General features: G+C 46.3%; 1 protein-coding gene across 2 annotated transcripts in view; it reads left to right on the top strand.

Moving 5' to 3' along the window:
* The window catches only part of SCP2 (sterol carrier protein 2), a 121,777-nt gene extending 108,555 nt beyond the window's left edge, over nucleotides 1-13,222 (top strand). For both annotated transcript variants that reach the window (XM_047789075.1, XM_047789076.1), the window contains 3 exons: nucleotides 1,548-1,677; nucleotides 9,092-9,171; nucleotides 12,199-13,222. In XM_047789075.1, coding sequence (XP_047645031.1) covers nucleotides 1,548-1,677; nucleotides 9,092-9,171; nucleotides 12,199-12,294 — 306 coding nt within the window. In that variant the 3' untranslated portion in view covers nucleotides 12,295-13,222. The remainder of the gene's footprint in view (nucleotides 1-1,547; nucleotides 1,678-9,091; nucleotides 9,172-12,198) is intronic.
* The last annotated feature ends 3,165 nt before the right edge of the window (nucleotides 13,223-16,387 follow it).

Below are 16,387 nucleotides of genomic sequence, written 5' to 3'. Positions count from 1 at the left end.
AACTGAAGAGTGGATTACAAAACAGTGTCTACATGACGATTTCCTTTAAAAAATGTATATCCAGAGAAAAAAGATGGAGGGGATTTATATCAAAACATTATTTTCTCCGAGTGTTGAAATTATCAACGATTTATATGTTTTCTTTTGGCTTACCGATATTTTCTGTTTTTTTCTACAGTAGAATGTTTTTTCTCTAAATAAAAATAATTGCAAAATTACTGTTTTGTTTTTTTTTTGAAGTGTGTGAATTTTGCACCCTGCCAGCCGACTGAGCAGGTCCTCTGTGCTCGTAGCGTCCCTTCTGTTCCTCTTTATCCCAGTGCATTGTCATCGTGATCATAGGGTCTTGTCATTTACCCTTCTAGCTCCTTAGTGCCTGGAACAACGTCTGGTGCCAATTATTGTTTCAATCCATAAATACTTCAGTGAGGAAAGATGAAATAGAATGAGAAGGAAGCGGAGAGTGAGAGAGGAAGGAAACCAGCCCTCAGAGATATGGGGCTGAGATTATTTTTCCAGCTTCATTCTCCAAGATCCAAAAGTAGGTGGTGAGGGAGTTCCCGTCGTGGCGCAGTGGTTAACGAATCCGACTAGGAACCATGAGGTTGCGGGTTCGGTCCCTGCCCTTGCTCAGTGGGTTAACGATCCGGCATTGCCGTGAGCTGTGGTGTAGGTTGCAGACGTGGCTCGGATCCCGCGTTGCTGTGGCTCTGGCGTAGGCTGGTGGCTACAGCTCCGATTCGACCCCTAGCCTGGGAACCTCCATATGCCGCGGGAGCGGCCCAAAGAAATAGAAAAAAAAAAAAAAAAAAGTAGGTGGTGAATGATATGTTACTTGTTTAAATCTTTTTTCTTTTTTTGCTTTTTAGGTCTGCACCCGAGGCATATGGAGGTTCCCGGGCTAGGGGTCAAGTTGGAGCTGGAGCCAGACTACACCACAGCTACAGCAACGCAGAATCCAAGCGGCAACTGTGACCTACACCACAGCTCACAGCAGTGCTGGATCCCTGACCCACTGATCAAGGCCAGGGATCGAACCCGCATCCTCATGGATACTAGTTGGATTCGTCTTCCCTATGCCACAACAGCAACTCCAACTTGTATAGTTCTTTATACTAATCCAGGAAATGAGTCGAACTGCTTATCTTTAAACTGATGGTGAAACACCAAAAATATACATGAAGAGATTTACCTACAAAAAAAAAAAGCAGAGTTAGGGTTCCTATATTTAGAGATGCCCGAGTGAACCTTGCAGACATTGAGACAAACGAAGGCTATTTCAGTAGAAAATGCAGCTGTGCCACTCACTCCCCCGTTCTCCCTGTCCTTCCACCAGCTGGACCCAGAAAGCCATTTTTAGCAAACGATGTGGCAGATGGAGGAGTTGTTGCCTGGTTGCCTTTCAGACGTTTCTGGGTAAAAGATCCTAAGGGAGCTGGGGGACTGCCTGCTGGCTCAGCTGCTTGCATCATCCATCTATGTAAACCTTGGACTTCAGAAAAAAGCCAGAGAAGTAAACTTAATATAACTGTTATTTTTCTTTCCAGGAAGGGGAGCAGTTTGTGAAGAAGATTGGTGGTGTTTTCGCCTTCAAGGTGAAGGATGGCCCCGAGGGCAGAGAAGCCACCTGGGTGGTGGACGTGAAGAATGGCAAAGGAGCCGTGCTCCCTAACTCAGGTCAGCGCAGCGGTGACCTCAGAGAGGCGCACTGACAAACAGGCGCACCCTGGAACACGGGGGTCTGCTCTGTGCTCTCCCGCACAGCCGGCGTTAGAGGCATAGGCCCTTGTTAAAGAACTGGTGGGAGTTCCCAGGTGGTGCAGGAGGTTAAGGATCTGGTGTAGTCTCTGTTGGGGCTCAAGTTCTGTCCCTGGCCCCAAAACTTGCACGTGCCACAGGGACGGCCAAAAGAGAGAGAGAAAGGAAAAAAAGAACTCACGAATCCTTGGGAACAGAAATACATCCCAGCTACTTCCTCCCAAAGCTTGGGAGGCACCATCATTGTCGCCAGCCTTTGGCATTAGGATTCAACAAACTTGGGTTTGGGGTCCTGGTCCTGCCACTCACAGATTCTAGTCTTTCACAAATTATTTAATTTCTCTGTGAGCTTTGTTTTTGTTTTTGTTTTTTTAATCTGTAAATGGAGCTAATAAATAGTACGTGTCTCATAGGGTCGCTGCAGGCTTAAGAGAATTATCTCCTAATTAACCTGTAAGGGATGTGGTTCGGTGTATGGGTGTGTGACCAGAAGACCTGTCTATACTCATATCTCCCCGTCTTCTCATCCTGGTTTTTCTTGCCCTCACTCCAGGCAGTTTTTGTCCTCATCACTGTCCTCAAACTGTTCTTGCCAAGGTGGCCAGTGACCACCGTGCTGCTCATAAATTCAGTGGTTCATTCCCAGCCCTCGTAATAATATCGTTTTTCCAGACTTTCTTCTTACCTAGTGCCCAGGTGCCTTCTTGAGCTCTTTTCCTGTTTTTCCTCATCTCTAAGTCTAAATGTTGGGGTGCCCTACAGCCCACCTCTGTCTATATCCACTCCCTGGGGCTCTCATCTAGTCCCGTGCTTTTAGGGCCATGTCTACACTGATGACTCCCCAATACCTTCCGCGTGAACCCCGGCACTGAATTCCAAGGTGCCTCTCCAGCTGCTTAATTGACAAGCTTAGTTGGATGCGTCTTAGGAATTGCAGAGCTACCGCGTATGGAACTGAGCGGCGCGTCTTCCTTCCCTCCCCTGAGTAATGTTCTCCCCCCACTGTCTTCTCTATGTCGGCGAGTTGCTCCTCTCTCTTACCAGTTCCTCAGCCCGGAACCCTCAAGGTCATCGGCAGCCCTTCAGTCTGATCCACCAGCAGATTCTGTCCTCTACGACGAAGCTTGGTCTAAGCCTCCATCATTTCTCTTCGTGGCCTCCCTGTTTCTCACCTCTAGTGTTGCCGTGTGGCTGGGCTATAGGCTGGTGGCTACAGCTCCGATTTGACCCCTAGCCTGGGAACTTCCATATGCTGCAGGTGTGGCCCTAAAAAGACAAAAACACTCAAGTCAGATCGGGACCCTTCTTGGCTCAAAACCATCCAGGGGCTTTCAGCTCACCAGAGGAGAAGCCAGAGTTCTTAGACGTGGCCCACGTGATCTGGCCTTGGTTGGCTCTGACTCACTATAGTCTGCCTCACTTTGTTCCAGTCCAACAGGCCCCCTTGGTGTTGCTTGCACGTGGGGTGTTCCCTTCAGGGACTTGCTGCCTGGAATTGTCATCCCTCAGATATCCTCATGGCCTGTTCGCTCACTCCCTTTGGAGTTTTGCCCAGATGTCACCTTCTCTGTGAGCCTTTCCCCACCCACACGTTTAAAATCACATCCCCATAACCACTCCCTATTGTCCTTTTCTGCCTTATTTTTCTTTATAGCGCTTATCCGACAGACCGTATCTTATTTATTTGCTTCTTGTCCATCCCTTCGCTTAGGTTGTAAGCTGCATGAAGCCGGAGCTTCTCTCCTCTCTGGTTTACTGCTGCATTCACAGTGCCAAGAATAGTACCTGCTATGCGGTCGGCCTTCAGTAAAATAAATAATTTAAAAATGAACAGCAAAATGCATGATGCTCGGTACATGGTAACTGAATTCGTCTGTTATCTTTCTCTTGTTGGAGAGAGCCTGGTGTGGTTAAGAAATATGATGCATGGGACCGAGCTTCTTAAAGGGTTGTGCTATGAACTTTGAAAGTGATTTGGTATATGATCCGTCTGTTAAAGCCTTCTAAGCGGAGAAGTGCAAAGTCAGAGCTGTGTTTTAGAAGGTGACGCTGGATGAATTGGGAAGAAATCAAAGGCAGTGAGGAGGATGGCTGGTTACCACCGTCTGAGGAGGCAGAAAGGACAGCCTGATGGTTGGCAGTAAGGAAAAAAGGATCTTGTTCCATGACAGCTGCGGGCATGTCTGGGGTGAAGTTGATGGTTCCTGGAGGTTGTGAAGGGGGTGGAGTTCATTCATTGCTGCCTTGCTGAGGGCGGTCCCGGAGGGGAGAGTGACATCAGGAGCACAGGTGGCAGGAGGGTTGGCCTCCGCAAGAAGGGATGGGTGCTTCTTACTCTGAGAAGATAGGTAAATATCCAGGGAGATTCTGAGAGAGAAGAGGTTGGCAGAGCTCCTGGGATAGAGGCGAGAGCTTGGAGAAAGAGAAGGTTAAGGGCAGTGTCATACGTGCTGTTGTTTATGGAATCCGCCAGAGATTAATGAGGGAAGAGCCAAGTGGCCGTAATCTGGCGTGGGCAGCATTTTTTCCTCAACATGGGTGGGCAGAAAAATAACTACGTTTGCCTTCATGTGCTGCCGTCTCCTGGAGTGTAGGATGACAACACACTGCTTCCTCTAGATGCTAGCTTTTAAGAAATAAAGGCAACTCTGGGGAAATAGTGCCAATTTTTAAAAATGACGCATGGTTAATAGCTACTTCAGGATAATATGTTGATACACCCAGACAGACTGTCAAGGTGACTTTTACAGAAAATGTTTCCTGTGTTGTCATTCATGTTTGTCGTGAAAAGATAATATGCTCGTGGACACATGCTGCCTCGTTTCAGAAAAACCTTGCTCTCTGCATATGGACTCTGGCAGCGAGCCCTCCCCACATCCATCAGGTGCCCCATCCCAGACCTGAAGGGATTTTACCCTGAATTTCTGCCGAAACTGATACTTGTTGGCAGCCAGGAATGGTGCTGAAATATGGACCTAGCCAGTAAAAGCTACCATGGGAAATTGCCAGGTCCTTTCACACTGGCCAACAAATGACCGTTTGTTAGCGATCAGCCGTATTATAGCATTAATAACCTGTCCTAGTTTGGACTGGCATCTTAAAGAGAATTGCTGGTTCTTTTGACATGTACGTGCTGTTGAGAGGTCTGCTTTCTGTTAACCAAGCAAGATTACTTGAAATGTATTTCATCTGCTTATATCCATAGAGTTTGGTAGCGATACAGATGGTTATAACAGAGACTTTCAGATTTCGTGCATTTTTCTGTAATGTTTTCTTGCTGCCTGGATGCTTCTGCATGAATTCTGCCCTTCCCTCCAAACCTTTGAAACAACTCCCGTAGCATATATCTGGGAAGACAGCTTTCATTTTAACGTGATTAGTATTCTTTCATTCCTTTATCCTGCCCTCTCAAGCACCTGTTTGCGTTCCCAGCCCTGCCCCTTTGGGGAGCATGGTACAGCGAGCCTCAGAGTTTCCCATCCCTGAGGTACAGTAGAAAGAGCATAGCCTGTGAAGACCCCCAAGCCTGTGTTCAGACCCTGGCTCTGTCCCTGGCTAGATGTCTACCTTCCCTGAATCCAGGGGTCTTGAAAATGGTGAGAATGATGTCCCCCTGGGGCACTCTGGTGGGGATTCGGTGGGATGAGGTGAGTAAAACACCTGGCGGGGAAAGTGCTCAGTAAATCATTGCTTCCTCCCCAGCCTGTATGGTAAACATTCATTTCACTTAAATACAGTAGAATTTTCTGTGACTCCTCAAAAGGACTCAAGGAGCTAAGAAAGTACCTGGGATTCATGCGATGCTGATGCATCGATGAAGGCCCAGTTAAAACTGAGCTGTTGGGTGTTACCACTGTGGCTCAGAGGAAACGAATCTGATTAGTATCCCTGAGGATGCAGGTTCAATCCCTGGCCTCGCGCAGTGGATTAAGGATCCAGCATTGCTATGAGCTCTGGTGTAGGTCGCAGACACGGCTCAGATCTGGCGTTGCTATGGCTGTGGTGTAGGCTGGCAGCTACAGGTCTGATTCGACCCCTAGCCTGGAAACCTCCATATGCTGTGGGTGAGGCCCTAAAAAAAAAAAAAAAAAAAAAGAGAGAGAAAGAAAAAAAACCTTATCTGTTGAATGTTTGTATCCTTTCCCTAACGGGAGGAAGCCATAGAGCTTAGGAGTAGGGAATGTGGGCTCTGGCAGCAAGAATCTGCTCTCATACCTAGCTCAGCCACTTATTAGCTGTGGGACCTTAGGCAAGTTGTTTGACCTCTTGGACCCTCGTAGGATTATTGTAAAGATCAAAAGAGTCTGTGTGGGAGCTCCCTTTCGTGGCACAGTGGTTAGCGAATCTGACTAGGAACCATGAGGTTGCAGGTTTGATCCCTGGCCTCGCTCAGTGGGTTAAGGATCCGGCGTTACCATGAGCTGTGGTGTAGGTCACAGACGTGGCTCAGATTCCGTGTTGCTGTGGCTGTGGTATAGGCTGGTGGCTACAGCTCCGATTGGACTCCTAGCCTGGGAACCTCCATATGCCAGGAGTGGGGCCCTAAAAAGCAAAAAAAAAAAAAAAAAAAAAGATTCATTATATGGTTGCATGTAGCAGTAGTTCGTTTTTACTGTGTGAATGCACTGGAATTTATTTATTCAGTTCACGATTGATGTATGGTGTTTCCATGCTGGGGCCTTATGAATAAAGCTGTTAAGAACATTGTCATGTGTCTTTTAGTGAATATACGTGCTTATTTACATTTGGCATATAACCAGGAGTAGAAGTACTAAGTCATGAGGGATATAGCCAGTTTTCGGATGTGGATATAGTATTTTATATTCTCTTCCATCTTATATGAGAATTCATTTTTTCCACATTTTTTACCATATTTGATAATGTCATTTTTAAAAATCATGTTTATTAGGTATAATTTACATACAATAAAATCTGCCTTTTTTAGATTTATAATTCTATGAATTTAGACAAATGTACACAGTTGTACAGCCACTATCAAAAATCAAGATATAGACTATTTCCTCAGAATGTCCTCATGTCCTTTTGTGGCCAATCCCTTTGTCTCACCCTCAGGCCTTGGCAGCCACTCATCTGACTTCTGTCCCTATAGTTTCACTTTTTCCAGAATGTCATAACCTGAAAGTGGAATCATACCGTGTGCAGGGCCTTGAGCCTGCTTTTCAGTGGGATTCATTCATGTTGTTGCATGTGTTATCAGTAGTTCGTTCCTTTTTGTTGCTGTGTAGTTTCTCCATTTACCAGCTGATGCATCTTCGGGTTTTCTGCTGGCTTTTGGTAATTTCAGTAAGGCCACTGCGAACATTTACATAGAGGTTTTCGTGCGGGTTTATGTTTTTGTTCCTGTTAGTGAATACTTAAGAGCGGTGTTGCTAGGTCGTATGGCGTGCGTATGTTCAGCTTAGTAAGGAACTTATTCTAAAGTGGCTGTATGGGAAGTTCCTGTTGTGGCTCAGTGCTGATGAACCCGACTAGGAACCATGAGGTTGCAGGTTCGATCCCTGGCCTCGCTCAGTGGGTTAAGGATCCGGTGTTGCCATGAGCTGTGGTGTAGGCTCGGATGCTGCATTGCTGTGGCTGTGGCGCAGGCCGGCAGCTGTAGCTCCCGTTCAACCCCTAGCTTGGGAACGTCCATATGCTGTGGGTGTGGCCCTAAAAGGCAAAAATTAAGTCATTAATTAATTAATACAGTGGCTGTACCATTTTCAGTCCCGTTAGTATTACATGATCTTTCAGTTGCTCCTTATCCTCACCGGCTCTGGGTATTGTCTGTTTTTTTAAGCCATGCATTCTAGGGGGTAAGTTGTTGTATCTCACCCTTACTTTTAATGTACACTTTCCAGCTGATTAATGAAGTTGAACACTGTTTCATGTCTTTTGCCGGGCGGTGGGGGAGGACATTTGGAGATCTTATTTTTGTGCCTGTTTCGTTACTTGCCCATTTTTGTACTGGACCATCTAACCTTTTCTAATTGAGTGATAGGAGTTTTTCATATTTTCTGGATACGGGTTCTTTGTTAGATATGTGAATTGCTTATATCTTCTCCCTCTCAGTCTGCTCCTTGTTTTGCAAATAGTTTTATTGGCACACAGCTGCATTCCTTTGTTTATGTATTATCTGTGGCTGCTTTTGTGCTATAGGCGTAGGATTGAGTAGTTGCAGTAGAGACCTAGTGGCCTGTAAAGGCTAAAATATTTAGTGTCTGATCCTTTTACAGAAAAATCCATTAACCCTGATCTATATAGCTATTTATTTTCTCTTACCACATAGCAAATTACCACAGACTTAGTGGTTTAAAACAACACGTACATTTAGTACCTTTCCGTTTCCATGGGTAAGTTGGCGGAAGGCAGCTTTAGCCATATCCTCTGCAGAGGGTCTCATAGGCGTCAGGCAGGGTTTTGGCCAAGGCTGGGTTCTCATCTGGAGACTTGACTGGGGAAGGCTTCCTGTGCAAACCCATGCATGTTGCTGACACTTTCCTTGCAGCTGTGACCGTGATCGATTTCGTTCTTATGGGTCGTAGGTCAGAGTCTGCCCTCCGCTCCTAAAGGCCAGCATCCTACCCCGGAGCCCTCTCTATATGTGGTATGCAGTGCACAGAATAGCAGCTAGTCTATTCAAGGCCAGCAGGAGAGTGACAGTGAGTTAACCAGCAAGACAAGTCTTGCAGAATGTCACAGGACTCAGGAAGTGCATCCCATCACCGTTGCCACATTCTGGAGGCCAGACGCAAGTCCCAGGTCCTGCCCACACGCGAGGGTGTGTTCTAGGAAGGCACGAACCCCCGAAGGCAGACCTTAGAGTCTGGGCGCCACAGTGACTGTTATTACTGTATCGATGTCGAAGTTTCCAGATGTTTTTCCTATATATGTAGACTTGAATGTCTGTTTCGAAGGAAGAAATGGGCTCACGCTTACAGTTTGTTTTGTAACTGGCTTATATGACGGTATCATGAACAATATCCCATGAATATCTTTTCAAGTCGGTAGAGTGCAGTTCCGCCTCATCTGACGGCCGCCTTGTATGATGTGAACATACCATGATTGATTTAATAAGGTGCCCTCTTGTTAAATATTGAGGTTGCTTGGGATTTATGCCACATTTTACCAGGTGACCAGAGAAATGCATGTCAGTGCCCTTTTTGCCACACTCCTGCCGGATGTGATTCCGATGCACTCGGTGGCTTTTGACTAACATGTGTTCGTGTGTTGTCTCCTTAGCACAGGAGGCAGCGTGTCGGTCTCATAAAATGTATGCATGACCCTGAACCCTTCTCGCTTTTCTCCTGCCTTCTGCCCGTCCCTGTTTCAGATAAGAAAGCCGACTGCACAATCACGATGTCCGACTCAGACTTAGTGGCTTTGATGACTGGTAAAATGAATCCTCAGTTGGTGAGTATGATGGTGCTTATATGCCTCTATTCGGGGGTGGGGGGGTGGCCTCTTCTTCTTTATCACTCGCCTCAGCAAGTGGTCAGTGCAGAGCGGGCAGACCCGCCAAACTCCGTGTTTCCCGAAAGGTTCACTTAACAAATGACAGACCGTTGTGGAGCTTGACCATGTGCCAGACCCTGTCCTGTGTACTTTCTCTTTTTTTTTTCTTTTTTCTTAGGTTTTTGTCCTGTGTACTTCACATACCCAGGTGACTAAGAAATAGTTCCATGCTCAGGGCATCCCCTGTTCGGTATAAGTCAGGTTTGCAAAAGACTTAAGTGCAGCCAAATATTCGAGGTGCCCCCCGCCCCCGGCTTGTGGTTGGGGTGGGAGGGTGGGGGAAGGAGAAGCCGGGTCTTCCTGGGCCATCAGAGAAGGCTTCCCCTGTGACGTGATACCTGGCTGCGTCCAGGGGGGATTAGGAACTGGCATTGCCCACATGCAGAGTAGGAGCCATCGAGGCAGAAAGAGGGACGGGTGTGAACAAAGGCAGGACCCCTTCCATTTCATACCTTTGCCTCTTCTCATTTCACCTGAACTGTCCTTTCTCGACAAAATGTCCTTTCCAAAGACCTCCTGCTGCATTGCGAGGGGGCTGTGGACAGTCCCTCTTCTGGGCCACTTCCTGGACTGCAAGCTTGGCAGGTCTCTGATTTTATTGTTCATAATGTGCCCCTGCTAGACGGTGTCTGCCTCAAGGGAATGAACCATATCTTGTTCATCATCATCATCTTCTTTTTTTTGTCTTTTTAGGGCCGCACCCATGGCGACATGGAGGTTCCCAGGCTAGGGATCAAATCAGAGCTGTAGTCATTGGCCCAGCCACAGCCACAGCCACGCTAGATCCGAGCCACGTCTGCGACCTACACCACAGCTCATGGCAATGCCAGATCCTTAACCCACTGAGCAAGGCCAGGGATCGAACCTGCATCCTCATGGATATGAGTCAGATTCGTTTCCACTGAGCCACAATGGGAACTCCGTTGTTCATCTTCTTGTCTCCAGAACTTAGCATGATGCCTGGATTAGTTTGTATTTGTCTAAAATGGGTTTATGTCTCGTCTAGATGGTCTGGGCCCCCAGATCGTCAAAGGTCTTCTTCCCCTGTTGAGAGGCACAGGATTGAACAGATGTGGTGTCCTGAGCCGTCCATTAGCCGTAGATAACACAAAGGAAGTTAAGCTGCTGCTTTCCATTGTAACCTTATTTTTTGTTGCCTTGGCCTGGTTTGTTTTAGATCTTGTTCCTGCCATACCCTCATAATTTGAAAGACTGGATAAAACAGCTAAATCTGACTCCTATTCCTGTGCCTTTTTAAAATGCTTTTTCAAGGCAGCTAAGCATCTTTCAGTCGATGCGTTGACACGTGAGAGACTTGGGTCTGTGACGTTTCGGCTGAATACACACCATTGACAGCTGGCATTTCCACCCACTGCACCCTCTCCAAAAATCTGGACAGAACACAGGCCACCAGTCTCGGAGCTGGCGGACATCCACCTTCCCACCCACTGCTGCTTGTTCCTCGGTCTACTCTGCACGCTTCCTTGGCAGGGCAAGCAGACTTCACACGCAGCTGCCCTCGTCCTCTCAGTTTATCTGTTTGCCCCCCGTTTGGGGGAGTGAAGTGTCAGTTTGCTTTTCCTGAACACCTGTTAGCACCCAAAGGCATTACAGATAAAACCTGGAGACCTTTCTGTGGTTGTGCTAATGGCCTTTCCTTATGCTCCGTAGAGGATTTGACTGGAAACCATCAAATGCAGTGGAAATTATAATTTCAGTGTTTGGCTGCATTTGAAACAAAGCACTGTGCTCTCTAACAGGAAGCCCACGGGAGGAACACGCTAGGGGCCAGATTTAAGTGATTCTTAAGTTTGGGTTCTCTAAAAGGTGAAGGTGTGTCTTTTCTATAATAACGATTAACTAAAAAGCCATTTCCTCTTTTAATTAATAAAAGGGGAAGATGGCGAATTTCTCCTGGTCCATATTTTTAAGGCATATGTGCAGTGTATCGTGTTCTGAGACACCTGACCTTTAAGCCATCAGACAGAAGGCTGTGTGCCATATAGAAAGGAAATATTTAGTTTGTCCAGACAGAGGAAGGGGGAAAAGAAAGGAATTAGTCACCCTTACCAGAAGGTGCAGAGAAAGCAGAGCTCTGTTCCTTCCTACGGTTGAGGCAGAAGAGCCCGTGACATCTTAGTGAACTTGTTAGGAGGCGAAGGCTACCAGAAACTTCTCCTCTCACTTTCCCTTATTTTAAGAATTAAGTTAAAAGGCTGAGATCATAGCAGGGAAATCATGCTGTGTTCTCAGTTTTGGTATTTCTTTAAAGTTTTCCTGGGGTTTTGTTACATGATAAATTTAGCAAACATCATGTGATCTAATCCCAGGCAGTTGTGAAATGGAACAAATTGTGGCTCTGCCCTTGGGATCGGTTTGATGCTCTTTATTGAGCCAAAGTTTAGCACAGGCACCTCGGTCCCAGCAGGCTGCCTGGCCTCCCTCTGTAGGGAATCAGTCCTGATCATGGAGACCGAAAAAGGAAGAGACTTGGTGGCATTTCACCCACATTGTATTGACTCCCAAGAGTTTCTTGGTGAGTTACGCATGCGCTTTTTCTCCCTGCTAGCCGAGCCCTGGAAATTTCAGCTCATATTTCTGCTCCACGTGTAACGGGATTTAAACAAAATCAGTCTAGTCTGGACCCACTTTGCCTAATATTTGGAAAATGTACTCCCTTTGAGGAAGGCAGGTAAAAGCAGGCTCAGTTTCTCAGAGAACACATTTGGGGAGGATGCACCTTTGACTGCTCTGCGAAAAGCATGGCTTTTGCACATTGGTCCTTTTGAAGAATCTGGTTCCAAATCTATTCCGGAAAGTTTAAGAGATCTGGATAAATAAATCATCTCGGGACTGGGTAGTCTAGAAATATCAGCAATCTCAAAACCCAAAACACCGAATAATAAATTTTCTCTCTTCTTACAGGCCTTCTTTCAAGGCAAATTGAAAGTCCTTGGCAACATGGGTCTGGCTATGAAGTTACAGAATCTTCAGCTTCAGCCCAGCAAAGCTAAGCTGTGAAGAACTCCCTTTGCCTACCTTTGAAAATCACGATGAGATATACAAATATATAGATGCGTATATTTCACTGTCAGAACCTAGACTGAAAATTCACATTGGCAAATAGCATGAGATTAGTTTTTAAATGGGTGTGACCAATCCTGTTTTTCCTACGGGCTGGGTAAATAGAACCTGATGGTATACTACTGCTTTGCAAAATTGCCTACAAATGTGCATTACAAAGTTAATGTGGTAATTATGGTTTAGGGTACAATTGAGTTTTAGAATAAAATTAGGAACAGCAAAATCCAAAAACTATGTAAACAACAGTTCTCATTTTGCTTATAAAGTATGTTTGAGGATTATTCTGCTGAAGAGTCAATTTAAGTTTTCCTTGGGAGGCCGAGGGAAGAGAACGAACACCAGTAGTTGAACAGTAATTAATATTGTGCACTAATGACCTTCATCTATTTTCATTGATAATTTTTAAAATTCTGTAATGGAATGTTTAAAAAAAAAAACACTTTAAAAATTTGCATTTCATGCCATCTAAACAATATTTTCTTCCCAAGTTGAGGACATAGGATCAGAGCTAGGGAGATAAAAAAATCTGTAGCTGCACACAGGCCTATTTTTAAAATAAACATTTTTTAAAATGGGTTTCCTTCTTGAAAAAAAAAATCAATGTATTGGAATCATAAAACACTGTTGTGAAAAATAATTGAACAAATAAAATTTGCTTTGAGATGCACAGTTTTCAGATGATAATCTCACATTAATTAAATTTGTAAAGCTCTCCTACCTTTGTTATAATTTTCCTTTTTAACTATCCACGTTTATCTTCCTAGTTTTTCTAATGCTAATGCTATTTCTAATAATTCAGTAAGAATGGGGTAAAATAATGTTTGGGGATGAATATTTAATAGAAAATTAAAATAACTTTTCCTCACCTCCTTTGTTTTGTGTATGTTCTTTTTCACCAGCATTTGCTAAATGAGGAGTAAGAGAAACTCGGGGGGTTACAGCCTCTGTGATCCAGACTCCTGGCTACTGGTTGCTTTGGCATGATCAGTCTCTGGTTCCTGATTAGGAAGGTACCGTGTGGTGGTGGAAAGAGCACTGACTAGAGCCAGGAGTCTTGTTTAGGAACATAAGTACCCGTCCGGGCCTGTTTGCTGAACCGTTCGAAGAGGGTATTTAAAATGGTCTCCCGGGTTCCTTCAGCTCTGATAACCCTGTGAGTCTACTCAGAGCCCAGGAGAACTGTTGGGAGCCCTCCAGGCCCACCTTTCTGCTGTTAACGTATTTACTTCACCCAAAGGCGATCAGAGGTCAAAAGCCAGGTGGCTTCGTTTGTTTGTTTGGATGTTGGAGCCTGTACTGGTCAGTTTGGGACTGCGGATCTGATCCCCTCACACCATCTAGCTTTGCGTGTTCTGTGACCAGCAGGACAGCATGTGGGGATGGGGCAAGGTGGTAAGTTCAGCTAGTGTAAGCTGATCGCAAGCCCTATAAAATAAATGCAGAACCCAGGCCTGTTTCCTAATCATAGTGGCTGCTTCCTCTGAGAAGGAAAAAGACTTCGAGAAAAAAGTTCCAACAAAATGATTGGCTCGTAGTTTGGATTTGCTGCATTATTCTGCCCTCCCTTGTCCCAGATAACAGGAGATACTTGTTAGAGTCTTTAGGAAGAACCTGGGAAAAACAAACAGAAAAAAAAATGATGGGGGGGGTAGATGCATGTTCACAAATAAGTGTTATTTATGCGTATGTTAGAAAAGTAATGATAAAAATATAGTAGCAATTCCTAGGGATGCATCCTGGTTTGGAGGAAAGAGGTTAACAGGTCTCGGTTAAAACTGATACCGTTACTAGTTTTGCTGCTTGAGCAGGTTGAGCCTCAGTTGCCTGATCTAGAAAGTGGAGGTATTAATACTGAGCACCTGGGATTACTGAGACTCTAGAGAGACGGCATGTGAAGTGTAGCTAAATTAGTGTTGGGGGTTCATCGTAGCCAATCTTAGCTCCCTTGCTCTAACTGGGAGTTCCCTTTCCCACCTCTTGCCTCTGTGATATGATGTCTGTAGTGGTTTTTTTCTTTCTTTTTTTTTTTTTGTCTTTTGTCTTTTTGTTGTTGTTGTTGTTGCTATTTCTTGGGCCGCTCCTGCGGCATATGGAGGTTCCCAGGCTAGGGGTTGAATCGGAGCTGTAGCCACCAGCCTACGCCAGAGCCACAGCAACGCGGGATCCGAGCCGCGTCTGCAACCTACACCACAGCTCACGGCAACGCCGGATCCTTAACCCACTGAGCAAGGGTAGGGACCGAACCCGCAACCTCATGGTTCCTAGTCAGATTCGTTAACCACTGCGCCACGACGGGAACTCCTTTTCTTTTTTTGAGTCTTGTTTCATATATTCATTCACTGAACAAGTATTTAAGTGCCTACCAGCGGCAAGGTAGTATATTGAGGGTACAGTGCTTGGCAGGGGAGACAGCAGTGAGCTCCTCCCTTAGCAGTGCTCCCAGTCTAGTGGGAGAGACACTCAGAGGTGGATGCTGGCTGCAGACCAGTGTGCCGTGCCGGAGATGGTCAGGTGCCGTGATGGGGAGTCTCCGTGAGGGGCCTCGGATAAGGTGGTTCAGGGGGGCATCTCTTGGGAGGTAATATGTAAGCTGAGATCTACAGGTTGAGCAGTGAACTATACAAAGAACCATGCAGGAAGGGTGGAAAGCTGCCTGGGTTGTTCTAGAAATTGTAAGAGAGCCCATGTGCGTGGAATATACTGACCAGGAAGGACAGGCCCAAGATGAGATTGGATAGACCCCCAGGAGCCAGCTATATTGGAATTTGTTCACTACAGTAAGATATTTGTATTTCTTTTCTTTTCTTTTCTTTTTTTTTTTTTTTTGGCGTTTTGTCTTATTGGGCTGCAGTGGCATATGGAGGTTCCCAGGCTAGGGGTCCAATCAGAGCTGTAGCTGCCAGCCACACCAGATCCAAGCCGCATCTGCAAACTACGCCATAGCTCACGCTAGATCTTTAACCCACGGAGCAAGGCCGGGGAATCAACCCGCAACCTCATGGTTCCTAGTCGGTTTCATTTCTGCTGCGCCACGACGGGAACTCCTATGTTTCATTCTTAGTGCCGTTGAGAGCTGTTGACAGTGTAGTTTTACATATGTTTATTTCTCAGTCATGCTGTGTATACACCACTTTGTCATCACATCCTAAGCCTAGAACCCAAGCAGCCTCTGCCTGGAGCATCGTGATTGTCGTGGCAGAAGAAGAGAAAAGGGTGAGGTACGGGTTGGCTTCTAAGGTTTGCATCCAGAAGTGATCACTTTTTGACCGCCTTTCATTGTCCAATGAAAGTCACCTAATGGCACAGTCTTCCCATGTCTCAGAAGGAGAGAATGGAGTTGGAATGTTCACGAAGGAGCTAATGACCATCGTAGAAGGGCTCTCGTAGGGGAATGAAATGACTGCAGCTATCGCTGTGGCTGCTGTGTGGAGAATGGACTGAGGGCACGGGGCTAGAGAAAGGAGAGGCTGCAAGGAGACGGTGTCCTGTCCTGGCCTAGGGTGTCGGGGAGCAGGGGGGGCAGTCGATGTGGGCGAGTAGGCAGGGGTAGAGCTGACAGAACCTGGCGACTGGACATAGGGGCCCGAATGACTTCCAGGGACTGGCCAGGTAACTTACCAGGTGCATGGTGGGTCATGATTGGAAGGACGAGGGAATAGTGGGTTTTAGGGAGTGAGGTTGAAATACTAAGCTCCGCTTTGGAGCTTGTTAACCTTGAGATCCTGGCAAGAGTTCCAGGTGGAGATACCCAAGAGGGCAGCCGGATTTCTAAGGCTGGAGCTCAGCGCGGACGTCAGCGTGCAGATGCACGTGTGGAAGTCAGGAGCCTGTGGGTGGTACTTAAAGCTATAGGAATGGGTGGTATCACCTGGGGAGAGAAGAAGTGGGTTAGAGTAAACCTCGAGGATCGTCCGCCTTTAGTGATGAGGTGAAGGAGGGGGAGGTGGCAAGGGGGATGAGGAAGAGGCACTGGAGAGATGGAAGGCAATTTCCTGAGAGTACAGTCAGAAAGTGGGCATGGCGCACTCTG

This window comes from Phacochoerus africanus, chromosome 8 (assembly GCF_016906955.1).
Source record: "Phacochoerus africanus isolate WHEZ1 chromosome 8, ROS_Pafr_v1, whole genome shotgun sequence".
Taxonomy (NCBI): domain Eukaryota; kingdom Metazoa; phylum Chordata; class Mammalia; order Artiodactyla; family Suidae; genus Phacochoerus; species Phacochoerus africanus.
The sequence above is the reverse complement of the archived record's forward strand: the minus strand, read 5'-3'. Positions and strand labels throughout refer to the sequence as shown.